Below are 23998 nucleotides of genomic sequence, written 5' to 3'. Positions count from 1 at the left end.
GTATACATTTTGCTTCCTTTTATAGTATAAATTAAACATTAAAGATAAAGTAATTTTAACTGTTTTCTTCTTAAACCAGAGCAATCCAATAAATATTTTTGTCAGACAGACCGCTCTTAGTAGTAGACTTAATTGTAAACTTTTTTTCCCATCTCTTGAAAATACATTTGGATTCATCTGTGATCATATGCATATACACTCTTTAAGGCGGTATCTCCCAAACCTTTGTATTGAATTACGATATATGAAATCTATAAAATGAAATGTTTTATTTGATAAAATAAATACATATTAATTTAAATTGTCTTTCTGATGCTGCGCACCTTGCTATCTACCTCCCTCCCTGTATCTCTCTCTCTGCCTCTTTGCTGCGCTGGTCCACTCTGGTGGGGCATAGTTCGAACACAACGTATGTTGAGTAGTCATGTTGGTTTCCCTTTGTTTTTTTTTCTATGTGTAAGGGTTAGTGATGAAGCCGCAACCCCCCTTTCAGCCCACAGCGCTCCTTGTTATGGAGCACAATGGACAACAGTCTCTCATTTGGATGCAGGCAACTGCCAAGGATGCTTTTGATGGTCGTATTAATGTCCGGGTGCTATCTAACTAAACTATTCACTCTGATACAAGAAGTTAGTAAAATACACTCCCTTCTAGACCCTCTCCTCACCCTGGTCCTCCCCCTTGAACATTCACCCTGGTAACTTGTCCTGTTCTTTCCCACTGTCTCTTCCTCATTCTCGTAGCGGTTTCTGTCCCACTGGCATTTCATCACCGTTTGACAGTCCTAATGACGTGGAGATTCGTCATCTGATTACAGGTCTCCCGGAAAGAGGGATGAATAAACATAAAAGTTCTGGAGCAGGTAGCAGCAAATGAGGCAGATGAGTGAGTGAGTGTGGGAATGCGGGTGGATATGGTAATGCATTGGCAATTTGATGCAAATGAGCTCTCCTTTTCCCCTCGAATGTACGAACAACCGGGGCCGGTATTTTTGGCACAAGGCGTTTGTAGTTTCGGTTATCTAGACATACACTGTGCTTGAGGTGCTGACCTCTGGTCAGCATGGGGAAAGGAGCAGAGGAAAATAAAAGGAGCGCATCCCCTCACACCATGATTGCCCCCGCACCCCTCCTCTAGGCTGGAGCACAATAGGATTACTTAAAATGTCACTTGCAGTAAACCGGGGAAGGATTACAGGAGTGTTAACATGTCATTATGTGCATCAAGCAAATCCAATAGCTCCGCCTGTTTTCAATAGCAGTTCCTACTGTGACCATCAAAGTACATCAAAGCTGAACACTCTAAATGGCATTTTTTGATTTGGCCAGTGTGCTGACCTTATAGAGACATGTGGATGGTAGGATTGTGTGTGAGCACAACATGTAGGCCAGGTTCCACAGTCGGATAACTGGGGTCTCCCTCATTCTGTTATCATTTTTGCTCAGTTGTTTAACGCTATAATTATTGAAAAAGGCATGAGGGATCCTAAAAAAAAGGATTATTTCTGACAGTGTGATTGATAATATCATAGTGTTGAACTGTGTTGATTGGGAATGGCTAATGTGACTACTGTAGTTCTGCAGCCAGGGACAATTCACCGCCCAGCTGCATAGAATAACCGTTGCTAAGTGACAAACTGCTAGCTAGTATGGACGGGAGAGATGTACTGAAAATGAGAGAGAACCAGCAGGAGAAGAGGGGAGGGAGAGGAATTGATTGGTTCCCTCTCAAGAACTGCGGCGGCCTCTCGAAGGAACGTTGGATGAAAGGGGAAGAAGAAGAGAGGCGGTAATTGCAGTTGATCATGCCTTACAGAATGAGATGACAAATCTGAGGCAGGGAGAAGAGGAGATGGAAGAACGCAAAAAAAAGGGGGGGGGGGGGGGGCGGCCAGGCAACTCATATTGATTAAAGGGGGTAGGGGTTGAGGTTCTCATTATTTTGTCTCATATGAGATAAATTGGACAGTTCCCTGAACAGGAACTGACACAAGTGTGATTCCTAAAAACGGTGATGTGATGAGTACGACTGAACACTGTTGCACATCCCTGTGATCCTTTGTCACAAGGAATGAGTTCTTTAGAAGCTCATATAGCATGTAGATGTAATAATAAAGACGAGTCAGTCGTATTGCAAGTGTGTGACTGCTTCATTTTCATATTGCACTATTTTTTGTGTGAAATTGTTTTTAAAGTTCTTCCACCCCTTAGATCTGGCTTGTTTATTCATACAACACCCATATAGAAGTTGACAGGGTGTATGCAAGCATAGTGTGAGCAGTGCTGTGTGTAGAATGAGAATTTGTACAGGTCGCTAGCAGCAATTATCATTGTGGATGGGACACACGTATGCAGGCTGGGAGAAGTTAAGAATGCCATGTGGCGTGTTTGTGCGTGTGCACTCAACTGAATAACTAGCTTTGCCGCATCGCACGTTGTGTTCTCTCGCCGCTTCCAGAGTTTTTGTGTGTCGAGTTCTATTATCCATTACTGACTGCGAGTGAGGGCTTGAGTCTCAACGGTTAGGTCACAGGCCATTGTTGGAAGTTACTTTTCCCCCGTCAGCAGGTGTCAGGTGTTCAGGTGTCCCTCTTAAATAGGATTTTAAACAGATGTTTATGCTTGTGCTACAGATAGTTTTAGTATTTCTGCTAATTCAAAAAGATGAAAGTCTTGTTGATGTTTCCACAACAGTTAATATCAAGGGATTGCACAAAAGCAAATATACAGGTTTTTCTTCAGAAGTTGACTCTGTATTGTTGCTACTGAGCCTCCAAAAAAAGAAAGCATTTTTATTGGTCAGTGGATTGTTATATGGTTTATAGCGGTCACTACTGTGTTAGTAACAGATTATGATTCCGAGCATAGCCTTTGCTGAACTCCATCCTGATGCAGATCAAAGCTGGCCTCATCCAACTGGACCATGTGCCGGCAGCTGAACATGCAGCCTGTGCATTCAGCTCTAAGAGAGCCACACAGCTCTGTTTGATCCATCCATTGACCCAGTGGTCACTATATGGAAAAGGAGGCGGGAATGTCTGGGGGGACTTAAAGAGTGACAAGACAGATGATAGGGGATGGAGGAAAGGGGGACAGTAATGTGCAAGTGCACATTGGGGGAACAAAGAAAAGCCTCCATTCTTAGTAGCGAACAAACTGCTTCCTCTCTTCCAGAGCTCACCTCCCACTGCTCCACTATTCCTTTAGTCACAGAGAGCAGCGCCACACTTCATTTCCCATTCTCTCTTGTGCACCCGATCATGTGCTCGCCTTCTCTTCTTCTCTTGAACAAACAGAAATGCAGACATAAAAGTGTGATATTCCTTTCCCTGACTGTGTGTCTCATGTTCCCTCTGATTGGCTGCGGCCTCCTATGGGACTTGGTACTGGTGGTGTTTTTGACTTGGCAGTGTTTGTTAAGCACACAGACGGGCCGCTGTGGTGTGAGGCCATACGGATTTGTCATATGATACCAAGTTACTCAAACAATATATTAGTGAATAGACTACTGTGTGCCTATGTTCACGGGCAAGTAAACCATTAGCTAACTTAGCAGCTTATTTTAACATTGCATTGGTAAAAATCCAAGCAGCCCTAAGCCCTAACATCCATAGTACTATATGGGCCAAACAAATAATAAACCATAGTGGTCGGACATCCCCTTTGTGTATAGCAGGTTCGTGTTTACACATGATTTATTGCATTATGAAGGGAGGCTGATGAACTAAGCCTGCCTTACAGCTGATGATGATCTAAGGATCTGAATGTATCATTTTAAAGGCAATCCATTAACCATCAGACCACCAGCCTCTACCTCCTCTGCACTTGATCTACTGACACTCTGCAACACACGCAAAGTGATTGATTGTCTTTGAGTTACTGTAATGACACTGATGGGTTGGAACATAATAACACAGGCACCAGTCGTTTGTTTCTGTTCTGCTAAGTTTTTTGCGAAATAACAAAGCTTAAGAATAATCAGATTGTGATTTTAGTTCAGAAAATCAATATTCAGAGTATGCAGCAGAGTAGAAAAAGATCAGTTATGTAAACTGCATTGTGCATGGATACGCTGCCAGAATTTACTGACTAGATTGACATTGCACACTTTAGATTTTACCTTGCTGCAATGTGTTGTGGATACATTTGTTATTTCTCTTGACACCTGGAGCTAGAGGTGTTCCATCTTTTTGCCTTTCTTTTGTCTGTAATGAGCAAGTGTGTGCGTATCGGTTTTGATCCAAGAGGAGGAGAAGGCAGAGACGGTCACCAGTGACTGAGTCTACAAGTGTTGGTAGATTGTCATGTCAAAGGAAGCAGAGGGAGGGAGGAGTTGAATAAGGAATCCCTGGCTATGTTAATCAATATATGCCTTGGTCGGGGTAGAACGGATGAGGAAGTATTGGAGTGGTGGTGTGGGGGGTATTGATGAGGTCAAGGCCAGTGTCCTTGCCTGCCTATCAACTCTACTCTTTAGGGATCAGCCAAACACACACACACACACACTGCTTTCCATGGGCACATTTGCAGTACTGCCAGATGCCACCAAGGGGAGCTCTGAATCTGTGATCACTTGATTGGGATGAAGCGTGGCAAGTCTCCCCCGCCCCTAACCGCATCTCTCCACATTCTTGGCGGAGAGTCCCTATCACCTCACCTAATTCTGTCTGCCTCATTTTATTCCACATAAAGCTGATGAATTCATAGGTTTTGTGGAGGAAAAAAACAGCAAATATATACATTGAGAGGGGAGGAGCTCACAGGCTCTACTCATTGTGCTGCTTACTGATGTAGCCATAGATAGGCATGACCCATTAATAACAAGAGACAGAGTGGATGAGACTTTGGAGACCACCACTGGGGCCGTATGGTAACCTCAGCTGGAATCCAGTCCTGCTATTTGCATTGCAAGATATTGTGTAAACTCCAATGGGAAGAGTAGTGGAAACAAATAATCTTTTGCATGTAATCCAATGACGTTTTTGAACATATTCATAGTTTCTTCACCAAACACGGTAGGTGGGAAATGGCCTGCGTGTTGTTGACGTGTCCATTGTCTATTTGTATGACGACAACATATCTACAAAAAACCTTATTTAATGAAAATGAAAAGATTGTAATATTTTTGGGGTGATTTCGGAACAAGCACACAAATTTTGCTTTGGTTATTTCAACTAAATGATATTTATTTGAGCAATATAAATGTGGTATTGCAAAATAGGGTTTTTATTATTTCATCCTGTAATCTGTCAACATACAGTAGCACAACTGCATAGCATGCACAGTATATCTTGTGTTAACCATCACATTACATTCAGTTCTATGATATCTTTGTACCTGTATAGATGTACTGTATTTGGTAAAACAAATGAAAAGTTACTAAATATATTTAGTTTTTAAATATATTCATAGAAAGAGAAACAGTCCAAAAATATCGAGTGTGAAGCTCAATGAGTTATGAAAGAAGGGCATAGCTCAGGGGTGGGGATAGTGTGAAAGAGGAACTTTGTTCAGAGCCACGATGCCTCCCTCCATTTTTTAAATGTCACAATACATCCTTCTAGAGGATAATTGTGACCCTCAATGCATGTTGGATTTTCTTAGAGCTAACCGACCGAGTTGGCGGTCACAGGTAAGAACAGATCCTCATACGTGTTACGGTGCTCCTATAGTTTCCCTCTGACTGGTGTGTAGATGCGTGACTGCATGCGTGTACCGCAAGACCTCGAAGAATGCAAGTGGTCATTGATCAGCTGGGTATCAGCCCGGCAGTCAGTACAGGGTCAGAGACGGTCGATGTATCATTGATGCCCCTGCCCCTGTAATCCTCAGTGGGGACGGTCCGGTGTAAATCTAGAGAGCTCTTTAACACTTAGGCCGCCCGTTAAGTCAATTACAGTGATGCACTGGGGATTCTAGCTGTTATGTGAGCTAATCGAGATCACCAGGACGGTACGGTGTGGGCGGTTAGCCCAGGGTCAAGGCATTGCCTGAGTAGAGGCCCTGACTTGTCAATATCTGTAATTAAAATGAGATTATTTTAGCACGGCTGCAATTGATGTAAATTATTGAATTCTAGGTGATCTTTATACTTCAATTACTACTATTCTATACTACTATTGTGTTAAAACTGTATTGAAAAATATTGTATAGCTTCCATTTAGTAACAAGCAGTGCAGAGATGGGTGAATGGGTGAAAATAGCAGTGACCCAGTATTGTACGAGTTTCTTGGCTAATGGTCATTATGGAGCAGTTGGTGTTATGTGGGTTGGTTTTTGGTGTAAATCTTTAAAACCATGTTGGCTTCCCAAACTACACTCAGCTGGTCTCACTCTGCTGATCAGCAGCACAACATATTTACCACCCGCCATGTGTATGTTTGTGTATGTGGGTGTTTGTGTGTGTGTCAAAGATGCCACGTCTGAGACTCCTTGTGTCCATGTAATTGAGTGCGTGACCACTAGTGGTGGCTGGTCCATAGAGGGCAATGGGACTGGACCCACTATGAGGGAGAAAAAAAAAGAAAAAGAATAATAACAATTTTTTTGTTGTTTATTAAATTAAAAATAAATTTTACAAATAGTACATTTTTGTGTTTTTGAAATCCGGTAATATTTGTAAATTAAGATATCTGCGCAAAATATATGCTTTTCCTGCTTGAAATGGAACCCGCACATATGATGCTTCTGTAGAGACTTCTACACTTGGGATGTTTAGCTAGCTAGTTAGCTACATGCTAACGCTGTATATTCGCACACTGCGCGGATGATGTTTCCATGTTAAAGTTAACATAGCTACCTGGCTGCGACGCATAAAGTACTGTGGTGAGGACACACAATCAGGACGTGGATGAAAACAGGCACATTCTATCAAAAATAATTCAATGTGTGAAATTCTGTGATGGGCTTTTGAGTTGGTCTTTCCTCAACACACCGATCGGATGTTTCCCTAACAAACTAGGTTCATAGGTGCATCTCAATATGTACATATACATGTTATAATAGATTTTATATGAATATATTTATATTGGAATACATTTATCCTTTAATAAAATATATTATATCATTTTATATTGGATATTTACTCTAGTTACAATATGGTAGTTATCATATTCTGAATGTGTTTTTTTATATATATATATAAGCACCAGCTCCAGAAATAGAGTATTTCCATGTCTAAATGACCAGATTTGGAACTAAATATAGAAGTATTGCAATTTTAACAAAAATTGCAGAGCCTGGTGGGCATGGAAATGCTGCCCTATAATTTAAAAGCACTTACTGCCCATCAAAAATCACTTTGCTCTTAGATATTCCTTCTTCAATGTATCATAGGACAACAGTTTGGTACTTCCGTATCTCCAACAGCCCCCCACCTCCCTTCCTGGGGATAACTCTGCAGAGGCGTAGACAAAGAATTTGATTTACCACCCTTTTGCTGATGCATTAAAATCAGGCTGTTTTGGATTTTTGTATTCAGGACTACTTACAATAACCATTATCTAGTTCAAAAAGCCATTAATTCCAATTCCAATTGCCCCAAAATAAAGTGAAGAACCAAGCACGGCGAGTGTAAGTGAAATTAATCTTATCTCACTGCTGGTAACTGATACTGCCAATTTATGACCCAGCACATCTAGAGAGTGCACTGTATCTACATATACCTTGTACTTAAAAAACAGGGTCCAAACAATCAGAGGAACAGGCTTCAACATTCAAGTTTCAGGGGCTCTTTGTTTTCCATTATCTACGATTAGAGGTTTGTAAAGATGTGTTAGGTAATTTGTCCAGAGAGGGTTTAAGTGCATTGTCAGCTTTGATGAATTAAGGTAAATTCCATTTGTGTAGTCGAGTACATTATGTGTATGCATACAGAACAGAGCACTTTCATCACTTGCTCATTAATAAGAGCACAAAACAGTGCACATTTAATGTGCATGACATCTTTAAATGCATTATTATGTGTATTGACTATAACATCATCATGATTGGGGCTGTAGTCTTATTTTCACTTGGGTTGTGTTTTTTTGTGTTTTCACATGGCACCTTTGAGCAATAATTGGATATGAAGGTGAGATGGATTTTTGGTAATTTTTAAATCAAATATGAAGCCAAGCTAGACATGAATAAAAACCGCACCAGCATCCTGTTCATTGTCAACCTAGAAAAAAATAAAGGTCAGTTAAGGTGGGTTTGAAGAAAGAGGAGAGGAAAGAAGGTAAGGCAGGTAAGAAACGCTTCATGTGTGCTCTGCGTGCTGGGGGTAAACCTAGAGAGTCCTAAAGATGGAAAGCCAAGTAAAGCAGCAGAGACAGAGTCGGCGGGTGGCAGACAGAGGCCCCACCCCGACGCCGCTGGCCCTTGGATTCCCCGGGCAGTGTTTACCTGGCGCAGGTTGCGGGTGACGCGCACGTCATGCCAGGCGTTGTCGTTGAACTTGCCGTTGACGGGCTCCACCAGGGCCTCAAACGCCCCTGAGCCGAGGTTGATGACCAGCCAGACGGCGCCGCTCTTCAGGGAAAGGTTGACGTAGTCCGCCGATTTGCCGGTGTGCAGCATGAGTCCATTGCGCTGCAGCGTGCGGAAGGAAAGCGTGATCTCGTCGGTGCTGCTCTGGATGGGCGTCAGCGACAGGTCGTAGCAGAAGAACTCGTTGCCCTTGAAGGTGGCTACTGACTCCTCTTTACCTGGAGGAAAAAAAAAGGGAAAACAAAGATTGTTTAAAGAAATACATTGAAAGCAGAATTTCACACTACAATGTCCTAAGATATGCCTGGTGGGAGAATAAAGCATTTTGAAGCCAAATTCAAGCTTATGAAGGCCAGAAATATGGCCTCCGAGTACATTCACTACTGGCCTCCTGGCTCACTCATGGGTCAAATACATTCGGATGAAACTGATTAGATGGGGTTATTGATTCCAGCGCCATAGCGCTGATTGTTGCTGCACCTCTAATCCACGCAAGAAATGTTTTCATCACAGATACCTCACAGGGCCAAAATATAATTAGTTCAGCTCAATGAACTAAAACAGCACACAGAAGACCGCTGGTGTAGGGGGATGCATTTGGTATGGAAAAAATAAGAGTGGTGTGGGAGCATATAAGAGTGGTGGGAGAGAAAACAGTGGAGAGAATAACAGGAAGACGGCAACGAGAAATGGAAGAGGCGATGCCGACCACGTTGGTAATGCCTGCCAGTCTGTCGGCAGCACATGGCCTTCTTCCACTGCAGGGAGCTTCATTCACACACTGGCCCTCAAAATCGCCAGTTTGTACAATGGACACATGTCAAACAGCAGCCTGACGGCGCTCTGCGCATCTGTCAGCAACTGAACCAACACCTGCAGCTGTCACAACAGAGAGTACCCCTGCAGCGATGACACCTCAATCACAAAGTGTGGACACTAAAATGTACATACAATGTGTATATGCATTTGATATTTTTACGCCAGTTGCTTATTTTTGTCACTTGACACTCCCCAGAAGGTTCAAAAGAGCTTTGTCTTAACTACATACAATAATAATCATAGGATGAATACCACAAATCAAGACACGATCATACAAAACAACCGGTTTCCTAACATGAACCGTCTGAAATGAAGCCCCACTTCCTGTCTTTGTCTGTCCCTCCCCTTTGTCCTTTTTCCCTGGTGGGGCAAGATAGATAAAATCGGCCTCGGGTAATGAGGTTTAAGGACAAAACAGGAAAGAGAGGAGCCAAACTCAAACTGCCAAGGGGCCCCTATATGGGTTGATCATCAAATCTAGTTTGTCCTGAAGTTCCATTAGATTCCAAGACATGGGTGCATTTCTCTGGGGAGAGAGGCTGGGGGTGGCCAGTGGGTTGGTCTGCTGGCAGACACACAGAAAGCCAAATTTCACGAGCGAGCGAGTTCTCCACAGGAGCAATCTCAAGTGAGAGGAGGTGGGCGGAGATGGTCACTAGTGTGTCGATGACAAAGCTGTGCACGTCGTACTGAGAATTGACCACGGACGGATTAACCTGTTGTAGCCTACATATAGGAAAGCCGATTATTATTCAACACTAAGCTCAGGGGAAAAAAACAATAACTTCTACACGTTGGGGACATTAAAAATAGATAATTGAGGTTTGTCACTAGTATTTTTCTTTCAAATGTTATTTAGGCAGATATTTCCCATTTAGATTGTAATATATCTTTTCTAAGGGAGGTGTGGACTAAGGACATTATAGCGTTTGAAACAACACACATGCAAAAATCATGTGGGTGAAATTATATGAAAAGAAAATATCTTATGTGGGGGGATATATCATATAAAGTGTGGGACTAATGGTATCTGGACAGAGAGAAAAGATCCATATTCAAACAACATCAACTGCAGTACAAATTGTCATCGGAAACATGGCATCATAGGAGGAAGAGAAAGAGAAAAAATAGCATGGAGGGAAAAACAAAATAAAACAATGCCCCCCAGGAGCAGCCTCCTGGCGGTGCCTGTGTTGCTGATGTAGGAAGAACAAAAAGCGTAACAAATGGTCCACAGCGACCATTTTCAATTAAGTTGGACCCCCTCCCAAAGTACGGGCTGTTTAACAGTAAGAAACAAACAGCTTGTGATTACTTCCATAAGCTCAGCGAGAGGGAGCCACATGCAAAAGAGAGACACCAAAATAAACAAAAGGAAAACTTCCTTTTGTTTACGTCTGTTTAATGAATAGAAGGCTGAGCGGAGGAGATAAAGCTGGAGAGGATCAGGGGCTGACGGGAGAGGACGGGGAGGGACAGGGTCTAGTTCCAATGCCAACAATGCCACTCAAAAAATTATTTCCAAATTAATGTTTATATGATTGTGGTTCTGAGTCCACTTCCCAAATTAGAAAGCCAGTAGCGCATTGCTCTCCTATCCAGAAACTGACACTGGTCCATCTCGTTTACAGTTAGTGATGCCATGTATTGTCCTCTCACTCGGCTTCATCTCACACTCCCATGGTAGCACTTTGGTGATTGTTATACTCTTCACTTGGCTCAAACCTCTTTGCATAAAACCCAAAAGCTGACGCTGTGGCCAGCGGTAAGAAGATACACAAGCATGCAGCAGAGACTAAGGCGCTGTAAAGGTCTCAATTGACCTCACAGGAAGCCCCTGCAACATTAAAAAGTCATGTCAGTGTGTTTATTATTATTTAAAAGTTTAATAGGGTTTAATTTCATCGCCTTTGGCGGTCGCCCTTTTAGTACTGGATATTTTGAGTGGCCACGTGTCATACTCCCTGAGTCGAGACAAAGCATTCCAACCTCACGACTATACAGACGCAATGAGGTCTTTATCATCCACCAGTGGGTTTTTGTGACACTCACTCTGCCTCTCCTACGCGCCACATTCAGTAGTTCATTTGCTTCAGAAATGTTCCGATGGAAATAAAAGACCGTAAGAACCAAACTTGAAAGGTGCATCTACAGTGTCTTACATTTTATTCAAACAAACGTCACCTCATAGTCATCATATGAGACAATTTGGCAAAAACAAAATTAAACTTAAACATAAGTTAGAAGAGGCTAAATTGTATAAGCTAAACACACAGTCCAACACACCGGATAAAAAAAAGAAGTCATTTATTTCTTTCCAATGTGCCTGTGGCTGCAGATTCGATATTGAGAGACTAAGTCATGTAAGTACTGGTGGTTCTGTTAGCAGTTAGCTGAACACACCACATCAAAATAATAATCAATAATAATTATGCTGTGATTCGTTGCCCCTATTGGCCGAGGCGGGTTAGCAGTGGAGGGAAAGGCGTCTGTGGGGAGTCAAGGACAGTATAAAAGAACACGCGTGTTTTGCACCGACTTACTCGCAGATGCATAGACGATCGATTGCATAAACCTCCGGCGAGAGGCCACAATGATCCGGCTGATACGGATAGAATGGTTGGAGCTTGTGCTTGCAGGGAAAGATGAGGGTTTGAGCAGTCATACGGTGGTACTGTAAGGACAGTTCTTTCTAAAATATAGCAATTAACACCCCCACCAGCTCCTGAAGTGCCGCCCTATGGCTGCCATCGGATGTCTGCTGGAGACAAAATGATGTATCAATCCAGGCTTTAGCCCAGTATCACACCTGGTGTTCACTCCAAAGTCTGATCTGACATGCCTTCAAATATGTTACAGGTGCATCTGATGAATGACACTGCAGTTGAGCCTGTCCACTTCTTACCGGATTATAATCTAATATAATTATAATATAATAATTATGTGTAAAGTTTTGGAAAACAATAAGACCTTGGAAGTACCTCTTGCCCCTCCTGGAGATTGAGCAATGCTCACCATTCCGTTGGGCATTACCGCTCTTTCTCCTGACTGCTTTTATCCGCCACACAACAAAGATTCAATAACCTCAACCGCCACTTCCATCTGTGTCACAGCTATCCGTATAGCTAACCGCATCACTGCTATCGTCGCACTCTGCAACTCTTGGCCTCCACTGTTCTGAAGTAAATAGAATCACTGCTACTGACTAGGACCATCCCTCATCCATTCTGGACTGTACCCAAATAGGCCTACTACGGCTTCACTTGTGAGCCACAAGATGAGTAAACAGCGCTGCTACCCTAGCTTGCATGCAAAAAAAAAAAACACAAAAAATTGTGATAGAGTGCTCAGAGAACAAAAACGCAATCTTTGTTTGTCAATGTGGCCCCCAAAAAGTCATTTAAGTCAGTTCTTTGGTTGGATATTTCAATGAAAAAAAAGCAATGTTGCCCGTGTTATTAAATTGGATTCAGCTTAGACCGAGAGAGAGCAGGTTTAATAAGATGAGCTGCATGAATAGCTGCAAACGCATGTGGCACATTTGTCAACGCATAATGAGCCTTAGCATATATCTTTTAGCCCGATTGGATTAGATACTGGGAATAATTAGGCAGTTTTAGGATAATCAATAAACAGACAATGGAAGAAGACAAGTGTGAGTATGAGTGCAAGTGAAAACATCCAAACGTCATATGATGGCGTGATGACAATTCCATTCAACACATTGCCTCGCTGTTCTTACATACACAGATGTGCAAACACACACACACACACACGCTTATTTAGTCACCCTCTTTTTGGTTCTGACTGGAGCCATCCACTTAGCAGAGAGAATATTATACAGCTATAAAGGAACAAGTGAGATGCGAGATAGAGAGAAAAAGGACTGGGGGGGTGTGTGAATCAAACAGGCCTGCTGGATCCCATGACTTTGGGGCACATACATGTGAATAGATATGCATATGAACAGTGTTGTGCCTGAACGCGTTCATTGAACGATAGTTCATGAACTCGTTCATATTTTAGGCGAACGTGAACTAAATGTACTGTGTTAATGCCCGATGAACGTTACTGTGAACTCGTTCATTCTGGTGTCTGTGAACGGCGCGTTCTTTCAGGTTAACGTTGTTCAAATAGGATACCAGATTTCTATAGAAAACACACCGTAAACGCGCCTTAATAAGTATCGGAAAAAACACCCAATCTGGCAACACCAGCTTCCAGCGTCGCACCGCGCATGCGTCATCAAAAAAAAAGAAATGCATGGAGGCGACAGCAGCGTGTAGCAAAGAGGCGGCGTATAATCATTTAAATGAGTTTTATGAAGTTACTGACATGGTCGGTGAGGATGGGAGGAATCTGACCTTTCTTTGCAAGCATTTGTACCTTAATGATAACTGTCATGTTTTTGTTCCTTATTTAAAAAAGACCATTCAAGCAGCATGTGTTTGAGAATGTACTGTAGGGGTGAACGCTGCAGCTGCTGCTGGTGTGGAGTGAATGGACAGCAACATTAAAGCAACAATCCCCTCAATGCTAATGTAAACCCTGGTTGGATAAGGATTCAAAATTGGATATGAAGATTAAATCTGATGCATAGCTTCAGTGTTAAAACTGATAAAATAATTGCTGTCTGTGGTTCTGGGCTGTGGCAATCATTTTGAAAAATAATAGCTTGCAGCAACATATGGAAAAAAAGAACTGGACTAGTTGAAACTGTGAACTTCAAATATTTAAGTTTGAACTATGAACTGAACTAGTTCATTTTAAAATTTGTGAACTGAACTTTGAACTAATTCATGTAGAAAGTGAACTTTCCCAACACTGCATATGAATATACTCGCTCAACTTCTAGGCATTGATGAAGAGCGTTTAAAGGCTCTTTAACACATTTCTCTCAAACCCTGATTTGGAAGAGTGAAGGAAGACTATGACTAGGCAACAGAGAAGACGACGACCAAGCAATGCAGATGTTTTCAAAACTAGGCCGGGTTCCAGTGTCCCCTTCCCAGATGTACGTTTGGCCCCTCATGGATTTTATATTATTTAGTCTCTCCGACACATTTTTCCCGATTCTTACTGAAGCCCAAGTTGTACAGTATATTATCAGCCCCGGGCTTTAATACACTTCATTCAATTCCTTTTTGCCCCTCCACGTTTAAATGCAGTTGCAAGTCAAATTTTGAGAGCGCACGGTTCATTTTAATTTAATCCCCTACGCCGTCGCTTTGATTGACAGCATTTGAAGGTCGCTGGAGGAGCGTGCAGGTGGCAAAGGCAAAAGGACAGTAAATTGCTCCATAGAGCTGTTGGGAACAGAGGTGAGTGTGATTTGCATACTAAATCTGCTCTCCACTGGTAGACTGGGACTGTAAGTCGGGTTACATGACCCTGACATGACACTGAAAACAAGGTGTGACTCGAGTCGGCCTGTGTCATCCCTGTGTGTTAAGGAGCGCGGCGGCGCTTCGGTTCGACCTTTCACTCTCGCTCACTGTCACCGTCAAGTTTGTGTCGAGCAGTTTCATGTTCGTCCACGGTCACTCCCTCTCTTGAGGGCAGTTCAAGGTGGTAAAAGATAACAGTTAAGCGTGATTACATGGCCGTCTTTAATTGATTGTCGCCTGCAAACATTCAATTTTGTAACGGCAATATGAGACACCATGTCTGCAGCCTCCTGACCTGCCTCCACTTCTTCTTGGCCTTTCTAATTTTCACTGGTTCTTAGTCTTTTGGGGTGTTCAATGCTTCTCAATCGGTTCTCTTCTCTCCTACTGTGGATGCCTAACAATGGGCTTGTGTCCTCCTAGTACTAAACACTGCCACCCCCCTCAAAGTTTTAGTGATAAGGGAGGGGGGGGGGGGATTTTACTGCCTGTTTGTTGCCAGTACTTATTCAGCACATCCCCACTTCCAGGATTACATGAACACTTCCCCTTTTATCACAGACGGCAGGCCGTTCTCTGCTACAGCGATCAGGCTAATGTGCATGTATTTCACCACATTATCAAAGAGGCCGTGTGAAATACTGAGGTATGGACTATTCTGTTCCTATGGCTGGTGAGCATTGGCTGGACTTGGGTGATTAACTCTATATTCGAATGCAATGAAAATACATCAAGGAAGACAGCAATTCTTTTGCATATATGCACAACGACACTCAAAACTAACAATCAAAGGCCGGCGGTAAAAAATACACTTAAAACAGATTAGAGTTGTATTGAAGTGTAGAGAAACTGCATAAAAAACAATATGCAAACTTTAAATAAAAATCAAGCGCACACTGTATTACAGATTACTGTAAGAAATTACATTTGGAAGGGGGACTAATGTTTTACATGGGTTATTTAATTGATGAGAATCCTTGGCAAATTTTTTATTTACATGTTGTCGGCTAGATGAGTAGTACGTGCATTAAAGCCAAGAACTGCATGGGCACTACTGTGGTGAAATAGAAAAGGAAAACTATAGACACACAATGTCCAGTTTCTTCAGTGGGATTATAAACTAGTATTAAATAAGACAGGAAAGAGACAACTCTGTCAAATCCTGCACTTTTTGAAGAAATGAGAAACCAATTTCAGTTGGAAGCAGTAAATTGACAAACCAGTTCATTAAACCACGAATAAGGCTTTTGGGCAACTGAAGAATAACTTTAATGAGAGAAACTTGCTGCGAAAGGCATTCAACCTCTAGAACCCGGTGTGGAAAGAAACTGCCCACAGAAGAACTGTGAAGCGTGGATGTTTACAGACAAGCAGACTTTGTAATTAGGCAACGGTAGTAGAATTTGGCATCTTGAACGCAACTACTTTAAAATAAACCTTATCAAATGTCAAAACGGCCTTCTAACAAAAAACACATTACCCGCCCTCTGTAACTGCATTGGATTTCCAAAGAAGACCATGAGTAAAAAATGAATAAATAAATAGAGTAAATGTAACAATGACACAGTACGTAAGTAGAAATAAACAATGTAAACAATGTATGCAGTCACATTTACATTTAACTTTAACTTTAATGCCTGTGTTGCCATTTATCAGGACATTCTTGTAGATGTATACGTCACCTCTCCCATTGTCACAGAAGTAAGTAGGGAAAGAGCTCTCAGTTACAATTTTTATGATTTCTTTGTTGTTATTCTTCACGCACGACAGTTCCACACAATGACTATGTTGCGAATATGTTGGTGTGGCGCTCGCAGCTACGGGGCTGAGAGCACCAGAGTGACTACCACCCCATTTGCCAGACTGATACACCTAACCCCCCCTCCCACCCCTCCTGGTTGGCTGAACAGTTTGCCTGACTACTACCACCACCCTGAAGTGACTTTAACCCTCCTGTTACCTTCAAATTTACTAACACATTGGGGTCAATTTGACGCCAGCAATTTAAACACCCAGAAAATGATTAGAATTAAAAAAGAATCCCCAGGTTTATGTATTAGGAACTTTGTGCTAGTTTGTTGACTACATAAATAGCGCATTCAATGAAAATAAAAAAAAGACACCCACCCAGAATAATAAAGCACCAAGATAGATGCTTTAGAAGGCTGCTGATCAGGTGGTCAGTGTCACAGCAGCCCGTTGTGTAGCAGTCCCAGCTCCACCCCCCCCCCCCCCCCCCTTGGGTTTGCAAGTGCAGATTTTGTGTCTGACCTGTGGACGACCTGATTAGTTTTATTCAGCTAAAATGGCCTGGGTTCAAATTGACCCAGAAGAACACCGATGCGTACAACATGTGTACAGGACATTGAAAACATGTCATGTTGATTTGATGTTTTCCCAGTTGTCCCTTTTAAATTAGGAAAGTCATCAAATTTGTTAGGTATCTATTTAAAGTAAAATGTAAAATGAACAACTGCTAAAAACAACGTGAGAGCTATTTTGGAATCTACTGATGGATCGGTCGCCCTTTAGCTGAATGCGAACCTTTTTCTCTGGAGGTTTGTGGATGATGGATGTAGCAACATAAAAAGTCCATATGGTAGCAGTGAGAAAGAAGCACTGAGATGTTGAGATAACGTTTTTTCTAAATTAGATTATGGAATGGAGTATGTAGTTTGTTTGCCTCTGTCTGGAAAGTGGTAGGGCTTCCATTCAATGGCTCATGTGCAATGATCACTATCAAATTCCAATATCCATACAAAAAGGACTACCAAAACACAGGCCCCTTCTCAATATGCGTTCTTGTGTGGACTTTTGTTCTTGTGGACTCGTGAAATGTCAGTCGCAGCCCGAGTACTGTTCTAAAGTCCGCATCTGTTATGAAACCATAACAAAAATAAAGCTAATGCAGTGTGATGTAATACAACAGCCCTAATTTAAACGTTCACCTAAGTAACGTTTTGTGTTTCTTCCATCCAATATGAATACATAATAGATATACACCTGTCATTGTAATCCAGTAAAGTTCAGCAGAACCACAAACTACAGCTGGTCCTCGTCGTCTGCTTTAAAAAGATGTTGGGACTGTATAACAACTCTGATCTGACCCACTGAGATCTTTTGCCTGATTATTTTATGACTGATTATATATATTTAATGATCAATATAATATATACCATTTCTAATCTTAAATAAAAATGAAACAAATGCTTGATAATAGTAAAATACTTAACAGTCAAGAACTTTATTAAAACGTATTAGCAAGACCAACTGACGTGGTGACGTCATCAAGTCAGCTGCTGTTCCAATTGCGGCAATGACTATAGCTATAACTATATCCCCTTGACTATAGCGTTTGGCAGAATGTTGAGTTAGATTGGGCATAAAAACGGAAATTGAGAATCAAAGATTATGTATTTGAAATAAAAAAAACTGTTTTGATTTTAATGTGAGGATTAATCTAATCCAATAGATATTTATTTTATTTGAGCATACCAATATTACAACACAGCTCTGTACACACACTATACCATTAATGTATATGTGTACATTGCTGTCAGTTTAATGGATTCAAATGGTATATTTGAACAGGAGTCATGTTTTCATTTTTACTGCTGCTTAGAATTGATATTTCACCCTTGTGTGGCCTCAATGATGGCACCTAAGTGAAATCACACACACACACACAAACTCATGAAGTTGCACAAGCGACCGTGTACACATAAGCCTACACAACATGCACAGCTTTTCTTAATCAACAAATGAGTTGTGTTGTTAGTTGACGCTACAGTGGCTATTGACAGTGAACTAGCAGTGCGGCTGGTGGGCTGTTTGTCTAATAACCAAGACTGCATTTCAATTTCACAACTCAGTGAACAGCCTGCTTAGCCACACTGCACTGATATGACACTGGGCTTAGCTATAGGCCCTGTTTTTGTCACCGATGATGATGGCAAAGACATTAACCGCATGGTATAGAGCGATTACTGTGGCTTGAGCTAACCTTCGAACAGTTCCAACAAAGAAAGACATTTGCTGAGATGAACTTGCGAGCAAACACAGAAATAAGCCAAACTGAAAAAGCAACAACAAAGATCTACCCCCCACTTGGTGCCACATGGGTCCCATTATATTCATGAAGCTTGAAAGTGACTTTGCCTTCACACTTTTCCCTTTAGGCCGGCCTAGCCTGTGTGATACAAGCAGACAGCACCGTGTCTGGTCTAATTAAAGACTCTAATTCACTGCCTCCCTGAGCCCATGCCTCTCCAAGTCTTCCTGCCTGACTTCTGTGTCTTAGTGGGGTTTGTTTTTCAGCCACACAGAGAATTTTCTGCAGTCATACTAGCCACAGAACATCTTTCCACTGAAAACAAGGGTGTGAGCAAACCCTGTAGATGCAGCATCACAGGGAATTTCAGATCAGAAAAGGGCTCAGTCTATAATGCAAGCAAATACCCATCAGGCGTTTGCGTAGTGTGCAACACTCACATGCTGGGTTCTCGCGCCGAACAGTCTGGCTCGGGTTTCCGCACCTACAAATTGCCAACGGAAATGTTGCCTCTCTATCGATTGCTGTAAATCTGTGTGTAACAGCTTAGGCAATTTCTCCTATTTGCTATTTTCTTCAATTTATTATGCAGCGAGTATTTTTTTCATTGGCTACTGCCACGGAAAGCAGGTTTACCACAGCCAGGGAAAGGTCAACTGACCTTTCATTTCCTATAATTACCCCTCATTCTTTTGGAGGAAAACAGTGATATACACATGCACAATGAGCACCGTGAAAGCTTATCTACATTTAAAGTGTACATAAAGATGCTTTTGTATGAAGTACAGCGGTGCTTCGTGTGCAGCGCCATTCTTCTCTGCATCACCGCACCCCCACCTTTTCACAGTGGTCATCATTTGCCTTAGATTTAAGGGGAAACACATAGATCCTCTGAAGGCACTGAGCTAATTAGATATTGAGCCCTATCCGTCCCACTCATTGCCTGTCTCTCCAACTTTCTGTAGGCCTTGAAGGGTGTTACTGCTTCAGTGAAACAAAACACACACACACGCCACACGCTCTTTCCCTTCTCTCACACACATGCGCAAACACACACATTTGATGATCTCGCATGTGGGGGGGTTGCTGGGTGAGGGCATGTAGGTGTTTTATTGTATATGTACCAGAGCATGCGTTGCCCCAGGTCATTGGGTAAGATATGCTTTTCCTTTTTGGACCTAATGTCCGCAAATATAACACACCATTCTCGCCCAAGTCCGCTTTACATTGACAACTGCCCTGCTGCTCTCACGATGGCAGTCTCATCACAACCTTGTCAACCGCAAAAGACGTGACTCTGCTGTGACTACTGTGTCAATGTCACAACTCTTTAAGCTGTAGACGTCTGAAAGCCTACCCGAGGCTCAACTTCTTAACCTTGAAAGAAAAACTAAAGAGATAAGGTACGTTTGACGCCATCAGGCGTATTGTGACAACTTCCGCCATTGTTAAGGCCGAAGAAACAGCAAAACTATTGCTGTGCAGCAAGGAAATGTTAATGTCATATTTCTGAGAGAAATAAGTGTGTCTGCAGTCAACAAAAATAAAAACATACAAGAGGGGACTTGTTATAATCATTTTTTTTTGCACATCTGTTTTGTCAAATCAGCAATTAATACATACAGCATTATGCATTTCTTAGTTATCTTGTTCAGATATTGTTCGGAAATAGATATATTTGATACATCACATATACTTCATGACTTACATGTACAATGCGTGTTTATTAATACTCCTAGAAAAAAAACTAAAAACAAAAACAGTTGAAATGAATACAACTTAACATAAATCACTCCAAAACAAATACAACTAAACAGCCCAATAAATGGAGGACAAGACCAAGATTTATGCTGGCATGACTGTTGCAAACAAGCTTCATTTCTCCACCTGCACCTTTGGGACAGTCCACCACTCTGGTTAGAGGTAATCTCAGAGTTCATTAATGTTATTTTCTCAGTATGTCAACGGCATGCCGACTGGACCAAAAACCAGACGAAAAAATTGGACTATGGACCGGGTCCTCAACTGAGATAATTATTCTTTTAAACTGTAAAAAGCATAAACCAGCCTCTTCCTAAATCAGTGGAGGGAATGAAAAATGGACCTCCAGAACATGGAACAGGGAATCTTTTATACTTCCTCCCTGTATAATACAAGTATAACTAAAGATGTTTGTGTTATTAACTGATAAGCCAATTGTTTTCTACATTAATCAATAAATCGTTTGTCAATAAAAAGTCAGAAAATATTAGGAAATGTACATCGTGGTTTCAAAGCCGAAAGTGATGTCTTTCAAGTAATTACATTGACTATATCCATAATATGCTGAATCTTTTTGGTATCAAGAATCAGCCAGAACCTTGTAAATGCTTATTACAGAAATATTTCACATTTTTGCATGAAAGACTACTTGTGTTCAAAAAGAGTTAAAAATTGTTTTCTAATCCCTCCGCGATATAGAGATATAGTAAATACCATCTATGGAAAGGATTTATGTTCCCCCTCGCCTTCAGAAAAGTTTGTTTGGAGAGATATTCATAACCAATAACAGATTTTGTGGAGATAATGAATAAATTACTCTGTAACCTTGATTTAGATTAAAAAACATCAACCTCTATCCCACACTCTCTCAACCCCCCATCTGAGGTTTATGTCCAGTTTTTTAATCGTTGCAGAAAAAATACAGTTGACAAATGCTCATTCAAAATCTTATATGGAAATGAAAGCAAAGACAAGGCTGACTGTGCTGGGTCAACCCTTCCCTCTCAGTGAAGTTAGCATCTGCTGCTCCGCAGCATGCTGACCTGCTAATATTGTCCCATGGAGAAAAGAAATAGTGGAGATTGTTTACTGTGCTTGGTTTCCTGTTCTTTGTGAAGGACAAGGGGGAACCATGCAGCAACAGGGTGGAATGATCCATTTATATCACTGGTATGTGTGGCACCAAAGGGCATGACGACATTATTAGAAGTATGAGCATTTATTTTAGTGGTATTAAAACACCTCCAAACCCTAAAGCAGATATGGATGGACGGTACTCTGAAGTATGACCCAAACACAGCAAAGGAAGAGGGATGAAGGAGAAGAGACAAAGTCCTGATGTAAGGTATTGCCCAAAATGGGGACGGGTTTTATCAGATGGCAAAAAGGGTTCATTTGGGAAGTTAAGATGTGTCGAGAAAGTGTTTGTGAATGAGATTAATGTTACCCTCAGTTCTGTTCAAGTAAAGTAAATTCTGAGCATCAATTTTACAGAGGAGACATTTGCATTATAGTTACATCCCTCACCCCTCCTGTGTCTTCCGTCACTCCTTTATTAATACTTCAGTTATGAGAATCCCTATCTCACTGCCTCTCCTCTATCTCCCTTGCTTTATTATCCAAAGAATCAGCATCAGAAGCATCGACTGGCCTTTTTGGTGCCGACCCAGCAAAGATTCTCCCCCTGCTTCAATTGCCCAGGCGTTTCCTTCATTCTGTTGAACTCTGCTCTCGCGTTGACACCCGCACGCAGATAAACACACACGCACATATAACCACTTCCCAACCCACACTCAAAAACTGGGAAAGTTTGCGCCTCTGCAATTGTACATCATTTAAGTGTGTTTTTTTGTTGGTGTTTTCACATCAACTCTGTGTGGATACAAGTACAGCATTTCAAGTGAACTATTTTAGGAAAGATGCATGAGTGTAATTAATGCAACTAAATCTACTGTAGTAGCCCATTAAAAAGAGACAGGACATCTCCTCATCCCCACCCCCCTGCCTCCCACTCACTCTATGGCAACTTAAATCTACAATGCCGGCATGCCTCTATCGTTTCTTTGTCTGCCTCTCTTCATATTCAAAAGGATGGACACTTCTGATTTTGGGTGACATTCCCCCCACACTGCCCTATACACATGATGCCCCAGGTTTCCAATGCCTCCAAGCTGGTTCCTCATGCCCCCCTGCAACCTCTCTTCACTTACTCCCTCCCATCCCATTCTCCCCGCTGGCAAAGCCCATTCTCTCCCTCCTCCACCAGCTGCATAGAGCAGAGGCCCGCTGTGCCAAGTGCCATTTGATGAGCTTCATTCTGGCAGCCACAGACATTGTGGCGACATTTCGTCTCTTCCTTCTTCCCACGTTCGTCCATTTCTCTCTTTATCAACTGTGCTGGTGATGCATCACCATCATCCTCAAAATCACTTGCCTTTCTTGCTGAATATAGGGAACATTTTCCTTAGTGACATTTTCTCTCCTCCCACTCCTTCCTTTCTCTTTGATGGAAGAAAAATGTACACAATACTTCCATCCCCATGTGGTAGTCTTGTAGTTATTCCCCTTTTCTATTATCTTTAAATGCACACCTGCAAACTCATGCGGTGTGGAAAAGGTAACAATAGGGGGGGGGGGAGACACTGAATGGCGTCATTGACTTATTTCTCTAATTTTATGGTCACTGCACTGTTTGCGCATGCGTGATTTATTTTCAATCTGGACAAAAGCGTTTCTCCTCTCTGCTCTGACTGCAGCTGGGACAGCTGCGCGAGCCCCGGGGCTCCTGTGAGTCTTACTCGCTGAGGACAAACTGCAGAATGATAAGTGCTTTCAAGTCAGACACCAGAAAAGTGGCGCTCGTCGCTTTTGATAAAGCGTCAGATTTAGCGAGAAGTTGGCTGATTTTGAGTGAAAAGACAAAAAGTTGGAGGGGAAATAAAGCAGTGTAGATATCTCAACCATGACTGGCCAACGCACACCCCGTCACATTAAAGACGTATTAAAATATAAAAGTTCTAACGCAGATAAAACAGCTTTGGTGTGCATTGAACCGGGAAAACAAAACCGCTTCCTGCCTGTAGTCAGTCAAATTGGAGAGTCCGAGACACAGTAAAACATCAGATTCTTATTTCCTCCCTTCAGGAACTTGGTGTCTCAGGCTCTGCTCTTTCCCTTCTCTCATCCTACCTTGATGGCCGAACCTACTGGGTAACATGGAGAGAATCTGTGTCGGAACGTTGTCCTCCTACTACTGGAGTTCCTCAAGGCTCCGTCCTGGGCCTCCTCCTCTTCTTTCTCTACACCAACTCTCTAGGCTCAGTCATTCGCTGGCATGGCTTCTTCTCACAGCTATGCTGATGACACCCAACTAATTCTCTCCTTCTCTCACTCGGACAGTCAGGTGGGGGCACGGATTTATGACTGACTGACATCTCTCAGTGGATGATCAGCTAAATGACATGTAAAATATGGAGAGAGCTCTTTGCTTTTGAAGTTAAACATACAGAGGT

General features: G+C 42.0%; 1 protein-coding gene and 1 long non-coding RNA gene across 16 annotated transcripts in view; one reads left to right on the top strand and one right to left on the bottom strand.

Moving 5' to 3' along the window:
• nrxn2b (neurexin 2b) overlaps nt 1-23998 on the bottom strand; it is a 493664-nt gene that overhangs the window by 283397 nt on the left and 186269 nt on the right. For all 13 annotated transcript variants that reach the window (XM_037480221.2, XM_037480234.2, XM_037480230.2 and 10 more), the window contains one exon: nt 8385-8686. In XM_037480221.2, the coding sequence (XP_037336118.2) occupies nt 8385-8686 (302 nt within the window). The remainder of the gene's footprint in view (nt 1-8384; nt 8687-23998) is intronic.
• Nucleotides 1-23998, top strand: part of LOC134127280 (uncharacterized) — a 181230-nt gene that overhangs the window by 99662 nt on the left and 57570 nt on the right. The window lies entirely within an intron of this gene.

Source organism: Pungitius pungitius, chromosome 1, assembly GCF_949316345.1.
Source record: "Pungitius pungitius chromosome 1, fPunPun2.1, whole genome shotgun sequence".
In the NCBI taxonomy this organism is placed as follows: domain Eukaryota; kingdom Metazoa; phylum Chordata; class Actinopteri; order Perciformes; family Gasterosteidae; genus Pungitius; species Pungitius pungitius.
Note: the sequence above shows the minus strand (reverse complement) of the source record. Positions and strands in the feature narration are given on the sequence as shown.